Source organism: Pelobates fuscus, chromosome 5 (assembly GCF_036172605.1).
Source record: "Pelobates fuscus isolate aPelFus1 chromosome 5, aPelFus1.pri, whole genome shotgun sequence".
NCBI lineage: Eukaryota > Metazoa > Chordata > Amphibia > Anura > Pelobatidae > Pelobates > Pelobates fuscus.
Window position 1 is genome coordinate 38,058,768 of NC_086321.1, and position 22,367 is coordinate 38,081,134.

Below are 22,367 nucleotides of genomic sequence, written 5' to 3' on the forward strand. Positions count from 1 at the left end.
TGGAAACTTTCAGGCGTCAAATATAGAGCTTTTGCATTGAAATTTGCCAGATTGGTTTGCTGGGCCTATGTTGCCTTTGAGACCGTATGGTAGCCCAGGAATGAAAATGAACCCCATCTGCGCATACCATTTGTAAAAATAGAAAACCCATGGTATTCAAAATGGGATATGTCTAGTAGTTTTTTTTTTTTTTTTTAGTAGACACTTAGTCAAAAACTGCTTTCACCGATTTATATCCGTATTATACATTTTACTGCTCTAAAACACATTAATATTTGTGTTGAGTAATGTCTCAAGAGTACGACAATACCCCTCATGTACAGGTTTCATGGTATTTTGGAAAGTTACAGGGATAAACATAGAACTTGCAAATTAAATTCTCTGGACTTGCTGCCTGGGTTGGCAGGCTGGTCCCTCAAATTATACTTAAAGGAACACTATAGTCACCTAAATTACTTTAGTTAATAAAGCAGTTTTAGTGTATAGATCATTCCCCTGCAATTTCATTGCTCAATTCTCTGCCATTTAGGAGTTAAATCACTTTGTTTCTGTTTATGCAGCCCTAGCCACACCTCCCCTGATTGACAGAGCCTGCATGAAAAAAAAACTGGTTTCACTTTCAAACATATATAATTTACCTTAAATAATTGTACCTCAATCTCTAAATTGAACTTTAATCACATACAGGAGGCTCTTGCAGGGTCTAGCAAGCTATTAACATAGCAGGGGATAAGAATCTTAATTAAACAGAACTTGCAATAAAAGCTTAAATAGGGCTCTCTTTACAGGAAGTGTTTATGGAAGGCTGTGCAAGTCACATGCAGGGAGGTGTGACTAGGGTTCATAAACAAAGGGATTTAACTCCTAAATGGCAGAGGATTGAGCAGTGAGGCTGAAGGGGCATGTTCTATACACCAAAACTGCTTCATTAAGCTAAAGTTGTTCAGGTGACTATAGTAGTGTCCCTTTAACCCCTTAAGGGCGGCGGGCATGCTATGCTGTCCTTGAGGACCTGGCTCTAAATGCCGGCGGGCAGCATAGTACGTCCACGCTGTCCAGGGGACTTACCTGCTCAACTGTGATCCCACAACAATCTCTATGGAGGAAGTTACCTGACATCCCAGGGAGTCCCCCTGCTGCTGATCCAGCCCAAACCTCAAGATTACATGGACTGAATAGGAGTGCCTGGAATGACAGGTAGTCCCCCTGCTGCCTGTAATCAAGTAAGATAACGTTTTAAAACCATGTAAAATAATATCTACTTACACTAAGTATATTTTAATATCAAAATACATGTAGAATGATATGAATTAAATATATAATTATATATAAATACGTTAAAAGAATTACAAAATTTTTGTGTAATTTCGTTCTAGCTGTATTTTATTAAATAGATATCAAAATACAATTATAACAATATATTTTCATTTGTTTCTACATATATATTTATGTAATATTTTTACATAAGTCATTTTATCAGTTTACAATTTGCTGGACCTGCCTGACAACCCAGGCAGAAAGTCCAGAGAATTTAATTTGCTAGAACTATAGTTAACCCTGTAACTTTCCAAGACACCATAAAACCTGTACATGGGGGTACTATTTACTCGGGAGACTTCGCTGATAACAAATATTAGTGTTTCAAAACAGTAAAACGATGGGATCAGTGAAAGTGAAGTTTTTTGCATTTTTCACGCACAAACAGCACTTACACGGACTATATAATTCTTGTGATACGTTTTACAGTTTTCAAACCTTAATATGTGTTCAGCAAAGTCTCCTGAGCATAACAGTACCTATCATGTACATGTTTTATGGTGTTTTCAAAAGTTAGAGTCAAATATAAGGCTTGTGTTTCAGTTTCTTTCACATTTAAATTTGCCAGATTGGTTACGTTGCCTTGTATGGTAGCTCAGGAATGAGAATTAACCCCCATGATGGCAAACCATTTGCAAAAGTAGACAACCCAAGGTATTGCAAATGGGGTATGTCCAGTCCTTTTTAGTAACCATTTAGTCAGAAACACTGGCCAAAATTGGCGTTATTTATTTTTTTTGCATTTTTCACACAATATTAATATTAACACTAACTTTGGCCAGTGTTTGTGACTAAGTGGCTACTAAAAAAGACTGGAAATTCCCCATTTGCAATATCTTGGGTTGTCTAGTATTGAAAATGGGGGTAATTCACATTCCTGTGCTACCATACGGTCCCAAAGGCAACTTAATCCAATCTGGCAAATTTCAATGTGAAAAAAACTGAAAAATGTAACCTGCTATATTTGACCCTGTAACTTCCCAAAACACCATAAAACCTGTACATAAGTGTTACTGTTTTACACATGAGACATCGCTGAATACAAATGTGTATTTTATTGCAGTAAAAGCAAATGTATTATGACATTCAGTTAAAATGTCATGCAGAACTAAAAGAAAAATCTTTTAATTTCTCAACTTTTTTTTTATATTTTATTCATATTAAATTATGTTTCATAGCTAAATATTTGATGTTAAATGAAAGCCCTATTTCTCCTGAATAAAATGATATATAAGTAGTGTGGGTGCACTTAATATGAAAGAGGTGAATTACACTTGGACATATAGTCAAATTCCAAGTTTTGTTTAAATTTTATTTTGATCAAAATATGTACATTTGGCTCAGTCCTTAAGTGGTTAATAAAATGACTTAATAATGTTAAAATATTACATAAATATACACACATAATTTAAATATATATACATATTTGTATGTATTTAAATCCTATGTGTATATTGATGTAAATATATATCTATATAAAATATCAAAATACTTTTAGAATGAAATTGAGCATTTATATAATTTTTTAATTTATTTAATGTATTTAAATTTTATAAAAATATATATAATATACAGTTACTGTATGTATTTATGTAACTCCATTATAGAATGAAATTGAGCATTTATATAATTTTTACATTTATTTAATGTATTTTAATTTTATTAAAATATATATAATATACAATTACTGTATGTATATATGTAACTATCAATATCAAAAAGTGTGTTTTGATATTAATATATATGGGTTATATTTATTTTTTACACCGATTGCTTTATTCAAAAATTTTTTAATCTTATTTCACCAGCAGGGGGACTGCCTGTCACAGGCAGCTGTATTGGCAGCTATGCCTAGACCTATCACATGGCCCCCGGGGGCCTAAATTGCCAAGGGGTGACTGCCTGAGCTGTCAGGCAGTCCCCCAGGATTTTGGCAGAGGTGAGTACACCTCGGTCAATGGGCCTCAAACCCATTAAGGTGTCATATGCCTCTGTGACGGCTTTAAAGCCCATTATAATGGGGACGGCATAGAACGCCCTAACTGCGTTAACAGGTTAAAGAATGCTGAAATATTTAATACCAGAAATTAACTGGTTTTATTTCTTAATATTGTACCATGATCCACTATGGATAAAATTGGTAAAATGGGTTTTGTACACTAACAGAACAGGACACATATGCATTTTTTCTTAGGTGAAGGATAGTATTCAACTGCTGTGCGATAAAAACTAAAAACAAATAGTGGCATACATGCACCTGGTTTTAGCCTAATTAATCAAAATGATTGAATATGTAACTAGAGCAGAGTTATGATTTTTTTTTGTAAATATATAAACCTAGATACCAATTGCAGCACTTTGAATAAATAGAAGTTCATGAGGTGCTCGGGTACAGAGAAGTCTTGATAATCCTTGTTAACCCCTTAACCCCTTCAGGACGGAGTCAATAGTGCACGTTCTGATCAAAACAAAACGTAAACAAAAACTGGAATTTGCGCTATATGTCTGTTCAACCGTAGTTCCCCTCTTTCAAATTATATGCACCCACACTTATTATATATCATTTTGTTCAGGAGAAACAGGGCTTTAATCTATCATTAACTATTCATATATGGAACATAATTTATTATGAATAAAATAAAAAAAAGGTGAGAAAATAAGATTTTTTTTAAAATTTGTATTTCCGTCTGCCATTTTAGCTGTGAATGTCATAATACTGTTAGGTTTTACTGCAAAAAAATGCACATATTTGTAATCAGCGATGTCTCACGAGTACAACAGTACCCCCCATTAACAGGTTTTATGGTGTTTTGGAAAGTTACAGGGTCAAATATAGAACGTTCCATTTTCAAATTGAAATTTTCCAGATTAGTAATGTTACCTTTGAGACGGTGTGGTAGCCCAGGAAAGAGAATTACCCCCATAATGGCATACCATTTGAAAAATTAGACAAGCCAAGGTATTGAAAGTGGGGTATGTTTAGTCTTTTTTAGTAGCCACTTAGTCACAAACACTGGCCAAAATTAGCGTTCATATTTGTTTTTGTGTGAAAAAAGCAAAAAACTAATATTTGGCCAGTGTTTGTGACTAAGTGGCTACTAAGAAAGACTGGACATACCCCACTTGCAATACCTCGGGTTGTCTACTTTTGCAAATGGTATGCCATCATGGGGGTAATTCTCATTCCTGGGCTACCATACGCTCTCAAAGGCAACATAACCAATCTGGCAAATTTCAATGTGAAAAAAAGGAAATGCAAGCCTTATATGTGACTCTCTAACTTTCCAAAACACCATAAAACCTGTACATGGGGGGTACTGTTATTCTCGGGAGACTTCACTAAACACAAATATTAGTGTTTTAAAACCGTAAAACATATTACAACAATAATATAGACCATAAAAGTGCCGTTCGCTTGTAAAAAATGCAAAAAACGTCACTTTTACTTAAAATATCATTGTTGTAATAAAATTTACCAGTTTGAAACACTAATATTTGAGTTCAGTGAAGTCTCCCGAGTAAAACAGTACCCCCTATGTACAGGTTTTATGGTGTCTTGGAGAGTTACAGGGTCAAATATAGTGCTTGCGAATTAAATTCTCTGCACTTTCTCCCTGTGTTGTCAGGCATGTCAATCAAATTTTAATTAATCAAATCACATAATTACGTTAAAAGATTATTTAAATATACACGTAGAATTTTAATATATATGCATTTATAGGTATTTAAATTCTACGTGTATACTAATGTAATCTTTTATGTAATTATATGTATTTATCTATATATATATTTGCGGTTATTTGTATTTTATACATAGATAGATATATATAGAATGTCATTCTAAGTGTATTTTGTTACCGATATATATATATTAATAACAAAATACAGTTAGAATGAAATTACATATGCATATATAATTTATATTAAATTTTGTTTCAATATTTTATTTATTTATTTTATTATTTTATTTATTTATTATTTTAATTATACGTATTTATATATAATATATATATGTACATCTATTATATATATATAATATATATACATATTATATATAACGTCATTCTAAGTGTATTTTAATATTAATTTATATACTTATATTAATATTAAAATACACTTTGCATGACGTTACATATATATAATATGTATATATATTATATATATATAATATATATACATATTATATATATATTAAAATATATTTAATTTATTTTTAAACATGTTTATTTTATTTTTTTTACACCTCCTACCAGCAGGGGGACTGTCTGATATTTCAAACAGTCCCCCTGCTGGCAGATCCATAGCCAGCTATAGGGGGCCATGTGATCGCTCTTTGAGAGCGATCACATGGCCCCCGGGGGCCTCATTTGCCGGAGGGGGGCTGCCTGGGCTCTCAGGCAGACCCCCAGAAGAGGATCGCGGCGGAGGTGAGTAGTTGCTGGCTCCTGGGGGCTTAAACCGTTACGGCGTTCCATGCCACCGCAACGGCTTTAAAGCCCATTTAAAGCGCGACGGCATGGAACGCCGTAACGGCGTTAAGGGGTTAAGGACTGAGCCAAATGTACACGTTGTGAACAAAACGTAAACAAAACCTGGCATTTGCACTATATGTCTGTCCAACCGTAATTCACCTCTTTCATATTAAATGCACCCCCCCTTATTATATATAATTTTATTCAGGGGAAACAGGGTTTTCATTTAATATCAAATATTTAGCTATGAAACATAATTTAATATGAAAAAAAATGGGAGAAAATAAGACATTTTGTTATTTTTTTTGTTCTACATGACATTTTAACTTTCAATGTCATAATACTGTTTGCTTTTACTGCAAAAAAATACACATATTTGTATTCAGCAAAGTCTCACGTGTAAAACAGTACCCCCTATGTACAGGTTTTATGGTGTTTTGGGAAGTTACAGGGTCAAATATAGCACGTTACATTTGAAATTGAAATACGCCAGATTGGTTACGTTGCCTTTGGGACTGTATAGTAGCCCAGGAATAAAATTTACACCCATAATGGCATACCATATGCAATAGTAGACAACCCAAGGTATTGCAAATGGGGTATGTCCAGTCTTTTAGTAGCCATTTGGTCACAAACACTGGCCAAAATTAGCGTTAGTATTTGTTTGTGTGTGAAAAATGCAAAAAACGCAAATTTTGCCCAGTGTTTGTGACTAAGTGGCTACTAAAAAAGACTGGACATACCCCGTTTGCAATACCTTGGGTTGTCTACTATTGCATATGATATGCCATCATAGGGGTAATTTTCATTCTTGGGCTACCATAGGGTCTCAAAGGCAACGTAACCAATCTGGCGAATTTTAATGTGAAAAAAATGAAACACAAGCCTTATATTTGACGCTGTAACTTTTGAAAACACCATAAAACCTGTACATGAGGGGTACTGTTGTACTCGGGAAACTTCGCTGAACACAAATATTTGTGTTTCAAAACAGTAAAAAGTATCGCAGCAATAATATCTTCTGTGTAAGTGCTGTTTGTGCATCAAAAATGCAAAAAACTTCACTTTTACTGGCAATATCATCGTTGTAATACATTTTACTGTTTTAAAACACTAATATTTGTGTTCAGCGAAGTCTCCCGAGTAGAACAGTACCCACCATGTACAGGTTTTATGGTGTCTTGGAAAGTTATAGGGTTAAATATAGGGCATGGGTTGTCAGGCAGGTCCCGCTAATTGTAATGAATTAAGATACCTAATTATGTAAAAATATTACATAAATATATGTGTAGAATTAATATATATATATGTATGTGTGTATATATATATAATTTTTTTTTAAATATTTTTATTTATATATAGGTATATATATAGTGATATATACGTATATATTTATGTATATAGATATATATATATTATTTCGTTCTATGTGTATTTTGATATAAATATATATATATATATATTAATATCACAATACAGTTAGACCGAAATAACACACATCTATATATTTTTTAATTATTTTTTTTAATTTTATTTTTTAACGTATTTACATATTTAATTTTTTTATATTATATATAAATATATATATAACAATAATTATATATATATTTAATCAGTATTAGTCTATGTGTAATTTGATATTAATATATATATATATATAATTATATATATATTAATAGTAAAATACACCTAGACAGTGTATGTATATGTGTAATATATATATATATATTTTTTTTTTTTTACACTTATTAACTTTTATTTAGATTTCCAGCCAGCAGGGGGACTAACTGTCATTACAGTTAGTCCCCCTGCTGGCAATGCCTCAGCCAGCTAACCCGGCCATGTGATTGTGAGGTCCTCACAAGGACGACGACCAGGTAAGTTACAAAAAAACGGAGGGCGTACTATTACGCCCGGCTGCGTTTAGAGCCGCTTAAAATAGGGCGTAATAGTACGCCCTCCGGTCTTAAAGGGTTAAGAAGGGCCACTAAGGGATTGTTATTATAATTATTATTATTGGTATTTATATAATGCTAATTTATTCTGCAGCACTTTACAATTTTATGAAAGAGGAAAAATGTAACCATTACAAAATGTTACAGGAACTATAAGTAGATGAGGATCTAAAGGAAGTGTTACCTGCAGGCAGCAGGGGAGGTTGCCCTATAAGAAAGTCCATAGAGGTTGCACTTTGATACAGGCTCACCATCTATGTAGATACGTACTCTCCCTGAAACAGGTGGAAGTCATACCTAATTGGTTCTTTGATAAGAGAGGTGGACGTACCATTGTGCTTATAACTTATAACAAGTTTTTTTTAAAAACTTATAACAAGTTTTTTTTAAATTGTAGATTGGGTAATGTGCAAAGTATCTGTGAAAATTATGTTCCACTCATTCTTCAGTCACCACTCTGAACACTTCCATTGATAGAGAGAAGGTGGTTGGGTAGGGTATGTTGTGGAGATGCAGATTGGCAAAAAAAACTACTCTATGCCCATCAAGTGAATTTGTAAAATGTAGGCTTACCTTCTGGGTGTGCTTATAAAAAGGATCACCCAAAGTGAAGGAGAGCTGTCTGATAAAATTCAGTCCGTGGGAGCTAAAACTCCACCATGAGTGCCCTTGCAACAACTGAATCATGAGACATCAGACGGTGAACCAACATAATCTCCTTCTGTGTGAAACAGACCTTCAGTAAACGCAGGGTTGTAGAAGAGGGTGTATATATCTCCTCCATAAGGGTAAAGAGTGTTGTGACAGGACTGTCTTAGAGTGGAATTTAGGTACCACAGTATATTGCACAGGGGCCTTGTCTTCCATCCCTATTAGTCAGTAAGTTTATCCTGGAGAGCATTGTAAATTGAGCTTCCTTGAAGTATGTGATTAAGTGAGGCAACCCATTAGATGGTGCAGCTGGGGCTTGGAAAAATGTCTGCTTTTCCCACCCCCATATAAAGGAGTATGTATCCTCCAAATCACAGTGTACCAGCTTGCCTTGGTATGGAGCGGAACAGATACAAGATTTTTGGCAGCAGTGTCATCTTCGCCGCATAAATACACCCTAAAAGTAAAATGTGAAATTGGGTCGCAACTGCCTAAGATAGTTCTTCAATAGCACATGGAAAATACTACCCTGCCATAAGAAGAAATTGAACCACCGCAGGCACAGAATAAAGGGATTAGTTAATCAGTGTAACGGACCGTTTTGCTCGAAAGGGGATAAAAATCGTTTAGGCGATAATCCCCTTTTCCCTAGACCAGCCGCTACTGCAAGCACCAATCTCCCGAACTGCAAACTGTACGAATTCTGGAAACTCCCGAACTGGAAACACACGGACCCTGGAATCAGCCGAACAGAAAAAGCATACAATCCGCTTACAATCCTGGCAGTCAGCATACAATCCAATTCCCCAAAAAACGAGACAACACATCGGTTTGAGGGTCAAGCAGAATCTGTTTTACTGAGGGCTACCTGCCCAGTATTTATGCAGGTCTCCCACTTGGTGGACACTCCCCTAAGGGACCAAATGGGAGACTGAAACCACAGACAGACATGTATCACTTTAGTACACACAGCCACAATACTTTCCCACAATGCATCCTGGCTTCCTCCTCTCTGTCCTGGAGATAATTGGAGAAGTAATTCAATTATCTCCCAGGACAAAGGCAAAACTCCATTACACACGTGGGGACACAAAACAGACTATCACTTTAAAATACATAAAGACACATTTTATACATAAAACACAGACATGTAACATATCCCCAGATAGCTCAGGTCTGAGTGCACATTATTAGGTGAATGGCAATCAGACCACCTGAATACAGTTTAATTGCCATGGAGCCAAAGTCTTTAATTACACGAAAAGGCTCCATGGCTGTGCTATCTGGGTTAAAACATTCCCATAAAACAAACTACCGAATTTCCATGCATTCACCAAATCCATACGAATTAGAACCAGGGGGGCTGGAGGTTCAGAGGTGCCTGCACGTAAAAGTGTCCGATTTTGGTGCATGAAAGCCGGGCAGAAAAGCGCTGGCTGCCCGGGGAGCTCCAGAACACCGCCACCTAGCGGCCGCTAAGTGTAAAAGCGGCCACCCAGTAACAAGCAATTAAGCTGCGGTTAACCGCAGCTTCAGGGAGGTAAATTGACAGCACACTCCAGCTTCTGGGTGGCCAATTAACGGCGCCGGCCGGCTTCCCACGGCTCTGGGGAGGTTGGTAAACGGCTGTTTGTTCGGTAGATGGAATCTACCGAACTGCTGTGCAGAAAGGGAGAAATAAATCCTTCTGCACAGCAAAATTAACCCTTTAGCTGCCGGTCCATAATCTAAAGGCAGCAGGCGAGCAACCAGGCTACTCCAGTTCACAGTGGCGAAGTTGGCTTCGCCACAATCAGAAAGTATTTTTTTTTTTATTCCCCCCTCACTATTTTTTAGGGTGAGGGGGGTAGGTAGGGGCTTTTTTTATTTGGGTGTGTGGGCCTTGGGGACCCCTAGTCACCTTTGATGGGGGAGGGGGGGATTTTCATTTAGGGCCCCCACCCGCCGCTCTACACACACTATACACACTCTACACACACTATACACACTGAACACACTGCATACACTATACACACACTGCATACACCCTATACACACACTGCATAGACACTATACACACTGCATGCACACTGAACACACTGCATACACTATACACACACTGCACTAACTATACACACACTGCATACACACTATACACACACTGCATACACACTATATACACACTGCATACACACTATATACACACTATACACACACTGCATGCACACTATACACACACTGCACACACACTATACACACACTGCACACACTATACATACTACACATACTATACACACAATATACACACACACTGTACACACTGTACACACACTGTACACACTATGCACACACTGCATACACACTATACACACACTGCATACACCCTCTGTACACACTATGCACACACTGCATACACTACACACACACACTACACACTGCATACACACTATACACACACTGCATACACACTATATACACACTATACACACTGCACACAATATACACACACACTGTACACACTATACACACACTGCATACACTATGCACACACTACACACACACTGCACACACTACATGCACTACACACACACTAAACACACTGCATACACTATGCACACACTGAACACTATACACACACTGCACACACTGCATACACTATGCACACTGCATACACACTGCACACACTATACACACACTGCATACACCCTATACACACACTGCATACACACTATACACACACTGCATACACACTAGACACACACTGCATACACACTAGACACACACTGCACACACTATACACACACACTGTACACACTATACACACACACTGTACACACTATACACACACACTACATACACTATACACACTCTACATGCACTGCATACACACTGCACACACTATACACACACTGCATACACACTATACACAGACTGCATACACACTATACACACACTGCATACACACAATATACACACTGCACACACTATGCACACACTGCATACACACTATACACACACTGCATACACACTATACACACACACTGTACACACTGCACTAACTATACACACACTGCATACACCCTATGCACACACTATATACACACTGCATACACACTATACACACACTGCACACACTATACACACACACTACACACTGCACACACTATACACACACTACATGCACTACACACACTGCATACACACTATACACACACTGCATACACTATGCACACACTATACACACACTGCATACACATACATTTAAAAAAAATTGCAGTTGCTTTTTAAATTTCAAAGTTGGGGAGGGGGGTGCCAAATAAAGGATCTGCCCCGGTGCCAAATGCTCCAGGTACGCCCCTGTATAGAGGGGAGCCATGTTACTCTGTATATAGAGAGGAGCCATGTTTACACTGTATATAGAGGGGAGCCATGTTACTATGTATATAGAGGGGAGCCATGTTACACTGTATATAGAGGGAGCCATGTTACTCTGTATACAGAGGGAGCCATGTTTACTATGTATATAGAGGGAGCCATGTTACTATCTGAGGTGGTTAACTATGATTGGCCCTGGCATGTTTGTTAGTCTGGCCTGCATGGTTGTCTGGCATGAATAAAAGTAGCATGTTTCAACTATATTAGTAGTTAGACTAGTTTGCACTAAATCATGTGCAAATGGGGAGTTTGCGGTTGTGTAAATGGACTGTTTGCGGTTGTTTGCGGTGCGTTAAACGGGGAGTTTGGTCTGTCACTGTGAAGCGGGCGTAACCCTTACACTACCTGATCGATACAACATCATACCTGATGTTTTAAAGCACATTATTCCAAACAATTTAGGAATGTTAGGTGATTTCTGCCCTTTATGGATTAAAACCAGACTCTGCATCAACTATGTAATTTTCCATGGGAGTTTTGCCATGGATCCCCCTCTGGCATGCCACAGTCCAGGTGTTAGTCCCCTTGAAACAACTTTTCCATCACTTTTGTGGCCAGAAAGAGTCCTTGTGGGTTTTAAAATTCGCCTGCCCATTGAAGTCAATGGCGGTTCGCCCGGTTCGCCGGTTCGCGAACGTTTGTGGAAGTTCCCGTTCGCGAACCGAAAATTTCGTGTTCGCGACATCACTACACATAAACATAACAAAATACCCCCAAAACCCTGAAGTATAAATCTAAAAAACTGATAGGACTTGCAGTTGATTTTTATTTTAAATATAAAAATGGAATATATTATGTCAAACATATCACCTTTATTTTTATTATACTCCTTAAAAAAAATTATATTTTAGGTGCCAGTACAAGTTTTATCTCGTTATTAATCTCCAATTAATAAACTTGTGATTTTATTTTCATTATTTATACTTTTAAGTGGAAATGATGTTCCAATGTCGAAATCCCCCAGAAAAAAAATACTGTTTAGTAGATATATGCTTAACTGAAACGTGAATGCATTTAATTATGCATTTTTTTCCTTTGGGGGTATATTTACATACAACTTGCAAAAGCTGCAGTTCTCTTGTCTGAAGCCTTTTCTAGCCCTCCCCTTTCTGTTGCTGTCCAATCACAGACTTCCCAATGCAGCTCAATAACCAATTGCCTGCCTTTTCAGTTTAGCTCCACTGAGCTAAACAACCAGGAAGTAACAGGACTGATTTTTTTTTTTTTTTACTAAATATCAGGGGGGTGTAACAAGGTTAATTTATGAAAGTATCACTTTATTTTGAAATCTGAACTTTTTGTAAAATAAAAAAAGAGGACACAGTCTTCACATATAAAGTACTTTAGAGGCTCCGAAGTGTCTCTTTAAGCTCTAATTTAACATGTTTGCAGTATTTGTTTTAAAACATTTCACAATTTTTGTAAACACACCAAATAACAATAATAATAATGCACTTTCGAGCCATGAAGAATTACCCTTTCTTCACAAAACTTGTCACAGCCTCGTGTTTTATTTTTAATAGATTTCTTGCTAGATTTTGATCTCCAGAGTATGGGACATTTTACAGCAAGTAATGTTGATGCATATGTCTGCATGATGTGGCTGTTATTATAAAAGCATTGTGTGCACGGATATTACATCTATTGTTCTTCCATGCCCACGTCCTTGCAGCAGTAATGCCAGTGCCTTTCAACACACACATCAGCGATCTCTACTGCTTTCAGCTGATCCTTGTCCCCTTTGACCAAAGGCCATAGGCTCAGACGTGCAGAGGTCATCACCCGTCTTGAAGCTGGCCTGAGAGTGTAAATTAAAGCAAAAGGTTAATATTAGGGAAGTTAAAAAAAAAAAAAGTAATAGAGTGAATGCAGCTTTATATTCTAAAGATGTACACAAGGAAATAAATATTTAAATATTGAGGTTGCCTGTAAATCAACTTGGATAAACAAAATCCAAAGGAAATTGGATTATTCGTTCCACATGTTCTGGCAATATACCACGATTGTGTTGCCAACAGTACTTGAGAGCAAGGCTTTATAGCCCCCATCAGTAGAAATAAGGCAAATGTCACTCTTTCAGTTGTGTTTACCCTTCTCATCAGAAAAATCTATGAATTAGGATAATTGAAATAACATCTTCCAGATGAAGTTTCGAGAACAAAGATCAATAGTTTGGAGAAGAAGACTAAGAATCGCTTTTGTTAGTTGGGAAGTCATCGGTTTGTACCCGCTAAATCGTCTGAAGCAAAACAAACAGCTCCATCTGCAACTGTAAAGTAATATGGAAATAAAGAACAAGGGATGAAACCAGCACCGCTAATTGGCCGGCATTACGAAATGCATGCAAACACTACCAGCAAAGTCATCTCCTTTTACCAGCAGCTAAATGCTCCCTCCATATGGGACACTTAATATTGGATACAATTGCTTAGTGCTTTCATTATATTATTCCCGTGTTCCCACTTTTAGTGAGAAGCAGACACAATGCAAAGTAACAAATAAACGAGATATGAATATGGCCTAAACAAAGCTCAATGATTTGCTGCTAATGTTAATCCGAGGAACATTTTGCAGATAATTAGAGCAAATTATCAGCTTCTAATTCTTTTGTTGTTTCTTTGAACGATAGTATCGGCATTAAAGCAAAACTAAATACCTGTAAATATCGATGATACGGAAAGCTTCAGATAAAGAGATTAACCCCGTAGAGTGAAAATATAAAAGCGCTAAAATTACAGTGTGTTGAATCGTTTTTGGCAATCTTTGATAACTTCAGAAAGAAACACCTAGACAATGTGGCATTTATTCTGCTGTAATCCACAAAGCCATTAAGGAGAACATAGCGATCTCACAATCCTTGTATTATATGTCTGTTGGCAGCAGCACTGCTGAATATCAGATACGGAATGTGGCATATTACCGACAACGCATCATTCCAAGCAAATGATTTGAATTGAGTGTCAGGACTCCCAGTAGGATTGCCCATGTTTTCTGTAAGCAGTGTAAAAGGCAACGCTCAAAGATATACCAGGTGTACCCAGGCATATCCTAAGGCAGTAAGTCAGTGTCTCCTACACTGTTCCATCAGTGTGCGTTACCTTATATTTGGGTTAAAGATAAAAATACTGAAAACTACATTTGTATACACTGTATTTTCACTAGAACAACAATTTAGTATACCTTCTTTTCTAAACAGTTTTTTTTCGTCAATTAAAGATGGTAAATTTCTTTGGTGTACTAATGTGTGTAAATGAAATAAAGTTGTTATAGTGCTTACAGTTGTCTCTTTAATGGCCCCAAATTACATTATCTAATTAGTATGCTTCATGACACACTTCCAAGCCCTCGGGGTATGAAAGCCTCAACTGTTACTGCACCCTAGTATATGTGATGTCATGGTCTGCCATAGAGTATTATTGGCACATTGCGGCAAGCACTGCGCATGCCCTTACGGTTGCCTCTATGAGGAGGATTGGTTGGACCATTATCCTGAAGGCACGTGTCCAGGATGACATCAGGAGACTCGGTTCTGGAGAAAAGGAAAGTAAAAATCTTTACCTCGTTTATAACTGGTTTGACATTAAAGTTGGGGGGTCTTAAAACAAAGAATGAATATTTAGGCTGCAGCATTAGGAAAACATATAAGTATTCCTAACGGTACTGTAGCGGAGGCCTGATATTCCACAGGTTACCTCCACTATAGATCCCAGTGAGGCTCAGGAACAAGTATTATAGATCCATAGAGTAGTGATTCCAGCAGACAAAATAATCCAATAATATCCCAACAGCACTCCCAATAACTGTACGACACACAGCATCAGGAACAGAACTGACTTTTAATCCACACAGTCTCCTTATAAAGCATTCTCCCATGCAAGGGAGGGATTCACATTAATTAGTACAGTAACCAATAGTATAACCGTTACCTCCCACACATCTCCTCCCCTCAGTATGACACTTAATCCCATTACACATACTGTAGTTTCCCCCCAGTTCTGAATTTACCCTAAAACAAGTAGTTACAATAATCCTCGGGGTACTGTCAGGGTACCTGTGGTCTCTACCTCTGAAAGAGGTAGAGACTTAGCTGTTCCTCCATCCAGACGGCCTGATGGCTCCCTTCTCCACGGTCTATCCGGTCATGCAAGGCCGGCCGCGAGGGAGTGACTGCCTTTTACAGCATCTAGGCAGGAAGTTGTCATCAGGACACTCCTCCGGAACGACCTGTCACTCAATTGCTGCAGGACCAATCAGGACGCCTCGGAGGCGTGGTTACTGCTCTGAACAGGGTATTTAACAGAGCTTCTTTCATTAGCTCATTGCCCTGTCGTGGTTCTAGCTTGTTCTAGTCACTCAGTGCTTGTGTATTCTATTATCCCTTTTGGTTTTGACCCGGCTTGTTTACCTTACTCTGCTTATCTCTGTTACCCTTGATTCGGCTTGTCTCTCGCTTACCTGTCTTCTGTTACCCTCGACCTCGGCTTGTCTTTGACCATTCTATACTGTACTACTTACGTTAGTCCGGCCATTCTAAGGTCCGGTATACGTATCTGGCTACTGTTTGTACTCTGCATGTTGGATCCCTGTCCCGATCCTGACAGGTACCCCCTGGTAGCCCTGATCTGGGTTACTAACATATCCAAAAATCACCCAGATCGGTCCAGGGGTTCGGGAGTTAGGTGGAGGGTATAATTTGATCGACCGCACACAAGGTGGTATCCGAAAAGAGTTCCATAGGTTTTGGCCCTGCGGTCGGTCTTCGTTCGGGAGGTAAAATACACATTAAATATTGCCATCCACGATTAATCTTGGATTCGTATGAATCCCCTTGTTCGGTACTTTGAAACTACCGAACGGGAGACTGATTAGCCTTCACGTTCGTGAGTTACGGAGCTATGGAGGTCTCAGCGGTGTTCGGGTAATCGAGTGTCCGATTTGAGTTCCAGACACTCGATGACCAAACACCGCTGAGATTTTCGTGCGTAAGATGCCCGCGCCACGTGTTCGTATCCCGAACAGCGGCCACCCAGATACTGCACTAAAGTACCAATTAACCTGCGGTTAGAGAAGTGTAAACGATTAATAAGGTACACACTTCTCTCTGAGGTGGTCTATGGGTTCGGTAGTTTACATTCGTATGGAGTACGGATGAAAACTACTGAACCATTATACGAATCCCACATACATTTTAACCATAGGAATAAAAATAATATACGAATTGCAATAATAGTACAGTCTTTTAGGACAGCCCTGACACTGTCTGCTACAGGTACAATATTCCTTTAAGCGTTGCACTGCCAAGAGGCCGAAGTGGATGCATGTCTATGTAAGTGGTCTAATCTCATAAGAGCAGGTTTTATGTTGTTAGAGGCAAATTAGGTATTCTGCAATATATAATCATGTGCTGTGAGAGAGAGAGAGATATGGAAATTCAGCCCTTGGGATTAAAAAGTCCCCATTGTGCAAGCTATGGACACACTCCACACAACCCATGAGGCTCCTCAGCATTGTTTGAATTCTACTGTTTACTGTAACAGTGAATACACAGCTGATATCGGCAACCAGGTGTTTCTGGTGTTTGGAATTTTGGAGCTGAATCCCCAGATGTAGGGATCTATAGCACCCAGATCGCTACACCAGGATATTAGTATTTATTTTGTTTCCTTTTTACATCAGGTTGCTGATTCTCAATACCAAGCAATGTAGCATGTTCTTTTTCCTGTAGTTTAAGATTTGCTAAGAGAGGTCCTAAGGATTGGGGTTATTAGATTTTTCTTTGGGCTCCAGCTCAAAGCCTCTGCCGCCGCATAGTGTGTGTAGGGCATGCAGTGAGAATGTGCATATAGGCTGTAGTCAGTGCCAGATTAAGAGCCCAGTGGGCCTGGTGCTGACAATTATACGGGGCCTAAGTACAGAATCTTATCAACCAAAAACAATAAAATAGTCACACCTCCCAATCGTTATGTATCTGTTAGAGATGTTGCTGAAGGGAAACTCATAGGATGCAGCTATAAGAAAACTCAGATTCTCTTAAAATATGCTAATCTCTCTCTAATTCATGCTTTCATCTTTCAAGTAAATCCATACCCCCTAACAGCAGAGTCCAGTGAAGCAGGAAGTCAATGGGCAATGTAAAAGGGTGGGCCACTGACTCGGATCATGCATCCAGAACTCCTGAAAGAGACGAACATGCCCAAAAAGGAGGCATGTCTGCCCAAAGAATTGGAAGGCTAGCCTGGCATGAATGCATGTCAGACTGCCTGCCAATCATGCATGCTGGCCAACAGCATCCTGAGCTTGGCATAAATGCGTCTAATGGTGCACTCGCTCCATGCTTTCTAAGGACTGTCCCCTAGCACTCACATGTCCACTTGTCTCCTGGTATACAGTATGAGACAGAGAAATGTGAATGTAGTGAGTGTAGAAGAAAGGGAACATGCCACAGTGTTAGAGACACCAAAGTCAGCATTACCTTAACTAATTTCATTTCAGCTAGTCCACACAAGTTTTGCTTTCCTATATCCCTCTTAAATTTCCATACTTAAGCAAGAGTATGAGAAGAGTATTTAGGGTTGCCACCTTTCTTGGAAAAGAAGCTAATACATAACTAATTATGTATGCGTGACATCACATGATGTAAATCAGAAGGAGTGACATAAGAGAAAATTCTGTGAAATCACCAAATAACTACTTACAGTTTGATTCTGCTGTATAGATGAATTGCCACCAGTGCTCCCATGTCACCCAGTGTCCCCATGTCACCCAGTGTCCCCTAGTGTCTGTGTCCCCATGTCTCCCAGTGTCCCCATTTCACTAGTGGATACTGTGAGACACTGAGACACTTGGGGACACTGAGACTATGTATCACAGTGTCCCTATATATCACAGTGTCTCAGTGCCCCATGTCTCCCCATGTTGACTAGTGTCTCCTAGTGTCTGTGTCCCCGTGTCTACCAGTGTCCCCATGTTACTAGGGGACACTGGGATACATGGGGACACAGACACTAGGAGACATGTGAGCACTGGGAGACATGGGAACACAGACACTAGGGACACTGGGAGACATGGGAACACTGAGACACTAGGGACACTGAGACACTGGGAGACATATGGACACTGAGACACCAGGCACACTGGCTGGGAGACATGGGGACACTGAGACAGTTGGGGACATTGTGTCCCTAGTGTCCCCAAGAGTCCCCTAGTGTCTCAGTGTCCCCTAGTGTCTCAGTATTTGTTTTGCCAGTATTACTGCAATATCGGCACCGGCCAGGCAGCTCAAATAAATACCGGCCAGGTGGCAATCCTAAGAGAAGTGTGTAAAAAGAAAAAAAAGTAAAAAGAAAAATATATATATTTTCTTTAAATCAATGGGCCTATTCCATGGGCCTATTCCATGGGCCTGGGCCTGGGCCTGGAGCTGCAGCTCCATCAGCCCCTATTTTAATCTGGCCCTGGCTGTAGTATGTGTGTGTGTGTGTGTGTGTGTGTAGCTGATGTAGTGTGTGTAGAGGTTGTAGAGAGTGTGTGTTTAGGGAATGTAGTATGTGTTTTCTTCAAGGAATATAGTATGTGTATAGGGGATCCAGAGTGTGTGAATATTGGTGCAGTGTGTGTGTGTGTGTGTGTATGTAGGGGATCGAGTGTGTGTTTATAGGACCCAGAACGTACATAGGAAATCTAGTGTAGGTGTGTATAGAGGATTCAGAGTGTATATAGGGATCTTGTGTGTGTGTGTGTGTATAGATGATCCAGAGTTGTGTAAGGGATCTAGTGTGTGTCTGGAATGTAATGTGTGTAGGGGTGCAGTATGTGTGTCTGAGGGGTGAAGGGTGTGTGTAAGAGGGGAGCTATGTGTGTGAGGGGTGAAAGGTGTGTGTGAGAAGAGTGTTTGGGTGCTGTGTGTGTGTGGGTTACAGTGTGTGATGGAGCTGTATGTGTGAGGTTGTGTGAGGTTGCTGTGTTTGTGTAAGGGTGCTGTGTGTGAAGGGTGCTCTGTGTGAGGGTGCTATGTATGCGCTTGAGGGGTGCAGTGTGTGAGGATGCTGTGAGTGTGTGTGTGGGCTGCTGTGTGTGCGCGTGATGGTGCTCTGTGTGTGAGAGTGCTGTGTGTGTGAGGGGTTCAGTGTGTGAGGAAACTGTGTGTGTGAAGGTGCTGTGTGTGAGGAGTGCTGTGTGCGCGTGATGGTACTGTGTGTGTGGGGTGCTGTGTGTGTGTGAGTGTGCTGTGTGTGTGTGATTGAGCATGATGTGTGTGTGTGATGGTGATCTCTTGCTTACAACATATGCATGCACAGCCCCTCGGTATATATATATATATATGTGTATGTATGTATATATAAACACACACACATAATTGGATTTCTTATATTTTTATAATATTGAGTGAGAAAATAATACAGTTACCTTTCACATGGCTTTTCCATAGCTTAATGGCAACATTAGCCCAACCACAGGACCTACTATACTTAGCCATGATGTAATGTAGTTTCCATTCCTGAAAATTAAAGACAACATGTTTTCATTAGATTATATTTCTGTAAAGCCACTTGTGTTCAGTAGTAGTACGCTCACCTAAGTTCATGTGGATTTCTGGCAGAAATGCATTTTAAAAATTTATGGCCTTATATTTCATAAGAATGATGGTAAGAAAATAAAACTTGAATAGCTGGCTTATTTCTGGATAGTCTTAACGCTCTAACCACAGGGATAGATGAACTGCAGGCAATGTGCCTGATGCTCACAGCTGGCATCCAGCCTAACATTCCGCTACAGGAAAGCCAGAACGGAGGGCAAAAGCCATTGGTTGATGCTTTAGCGGTATTGGGAGAGGAGTGCTCATACTATTTATAGGGAAGCCCATATGCTGCAAGCAGTCCTTAGAAGAACACCAAATTTGAATACTTTGGGCTAGAAGAACCTAAGTGGACATGTAGGTGGGATGTGTTTTTTTTTATTCCTGTGCAAATGTAGTTATTAAATCACAGCTTAGTAAATACATAAAAAGCTTTTCCAGTAAGGACGTGAAGTTGCTGTTGTGCATGTGTAGGCATGTTAAACCTATGAAGGTCATAACCTCTTGCAAATACCTTTTTCTGATGTTACAGGAGCATAGGGGTCAGGTGCCAATTTCTCACCCATTTGGCCAACTTGTACAAACATGCATATCTTCCACTTCTCCACCAACCCAAGACAACAAAACCCCTCCAGCTACCCAGGTACATGTACAAAGGAAGATTATTAGATATGTTAGTGGTATGGCAAAAACAAATTATAGCTCTTCTAAAAAGAAGTGGTTCGCAAACTGTGTAGGGAGGGAGATACAAATATATACTGTACTCATACATACAGAGCACACACACATATACACACTGCACTCATATACACCAAGCACATAGACACACTGCACTCATACATACCGAGCACACACACATAGACACACTGCACTCATATACACTGAGCACACACACATATACACATTGCACTCATATATATAGCAGACACACATATACACACTGCACTCATATACACCGAGCACACACATATACACACTGCACTCATACATACCGAGCACATACACACTGCACTCATATACACTGAGCACACACACATATGCACACTACACTCATACATACCGAGCACACACACATATACACACTGCACTCATACATACTCCACTCATACATACCGAGCACACACACATATACATACTGCACTCATACATACCGAGCACACACACACATATACATACTGCACTCATACATACCGAGCACACATACACACTGCTCTCATACATACTGAGCGCACACACATATACGCACTGCACTCATACATACCGAGCACACACACACATATACATACTGCACTCATACATACCGAGCACACACACACATACACACTGCTCTCATACATACTGAGCACACACACATATACACATTGTACTCATACATACTCAGCACTTTATATATATATATATCAAAACAAGGAAATGGTCTTGCACTCCAACTTACTGGTGTCTTTGCCCGGTGCTTGTCAGCATCAATATAACCAGGTAACATAGAGATAGCACTCCCAGGACTCCAAAGGTATTAAAAGTAAAACTTAACTTTTATTTTCCTCAATTAAGAGATCGACGTTTCAGTTTGTAACCCAAACTTTCATCCTGATGAAAGTTTGGGTTACACACTGAAACATCGATCTCTTAATTGAGTTAAATATAACATTCACGCATAAACACTGCGCTCCCATATTTTCAGAAAACACACACAGATACAATGAAACAAACTATATTAGATAAAATGGGGGGGAAATGGCAACTAGTACTATAAACTTAACTCAGCAGCAAATCCCCAATCCTGGATGCTGTCCTAAGCGTGTACCTGTATTTTGGTATTTATTTTTAAGCTGACCACTGGCTGAATGACTCTGTGTAAATTGTGGATTGATATTGGCACTGAAAGTGCCCACATTACCTACCAGATCCAGACATAGATTGAAATGAGTGCCTTGATCTGTATTGGTACTGCTAAGGAGGCATTATGAGCGCTTGCAGAGTGCC

The 22,367-nt window shown here is 39.0% G+C and overlaps 1 protein-coding gene across 2 annotated transcripts in view; it reads right to left on the reverse strand.

Annotated features, from left to right (window-relative positions):
- Positions 1 to 13,009: 13,009 nt before the first annotated feature.
- ATG10 (autophagy related 10) overlaps positions 13,010 to 22,367 on the reverse strand; it is a 110,335-nt gene continuing 100,977 nt past the window's right edge. For both annotated transcript variants that reach the window (XM_063456763.1, XM_063456762.1), the window contains 2 exons: positions 20,216 to 20,306; positions 13,010 to 13,607 (listed from right to left, as the gene is read on the reverse strand). In XM_063456763.1, coding sequence (XP_063312833.1) covers positions 20,219 to 20,306 — 88 coding nt within the window. In that variant the 3' untranslated portion in view covers positions 13,010 to 13,607; positions 20,216 to 20,218. The remainder of the gene's footprint in view (positions 13,608 to 20,215; positions 20,307 to 22,367) is intronic.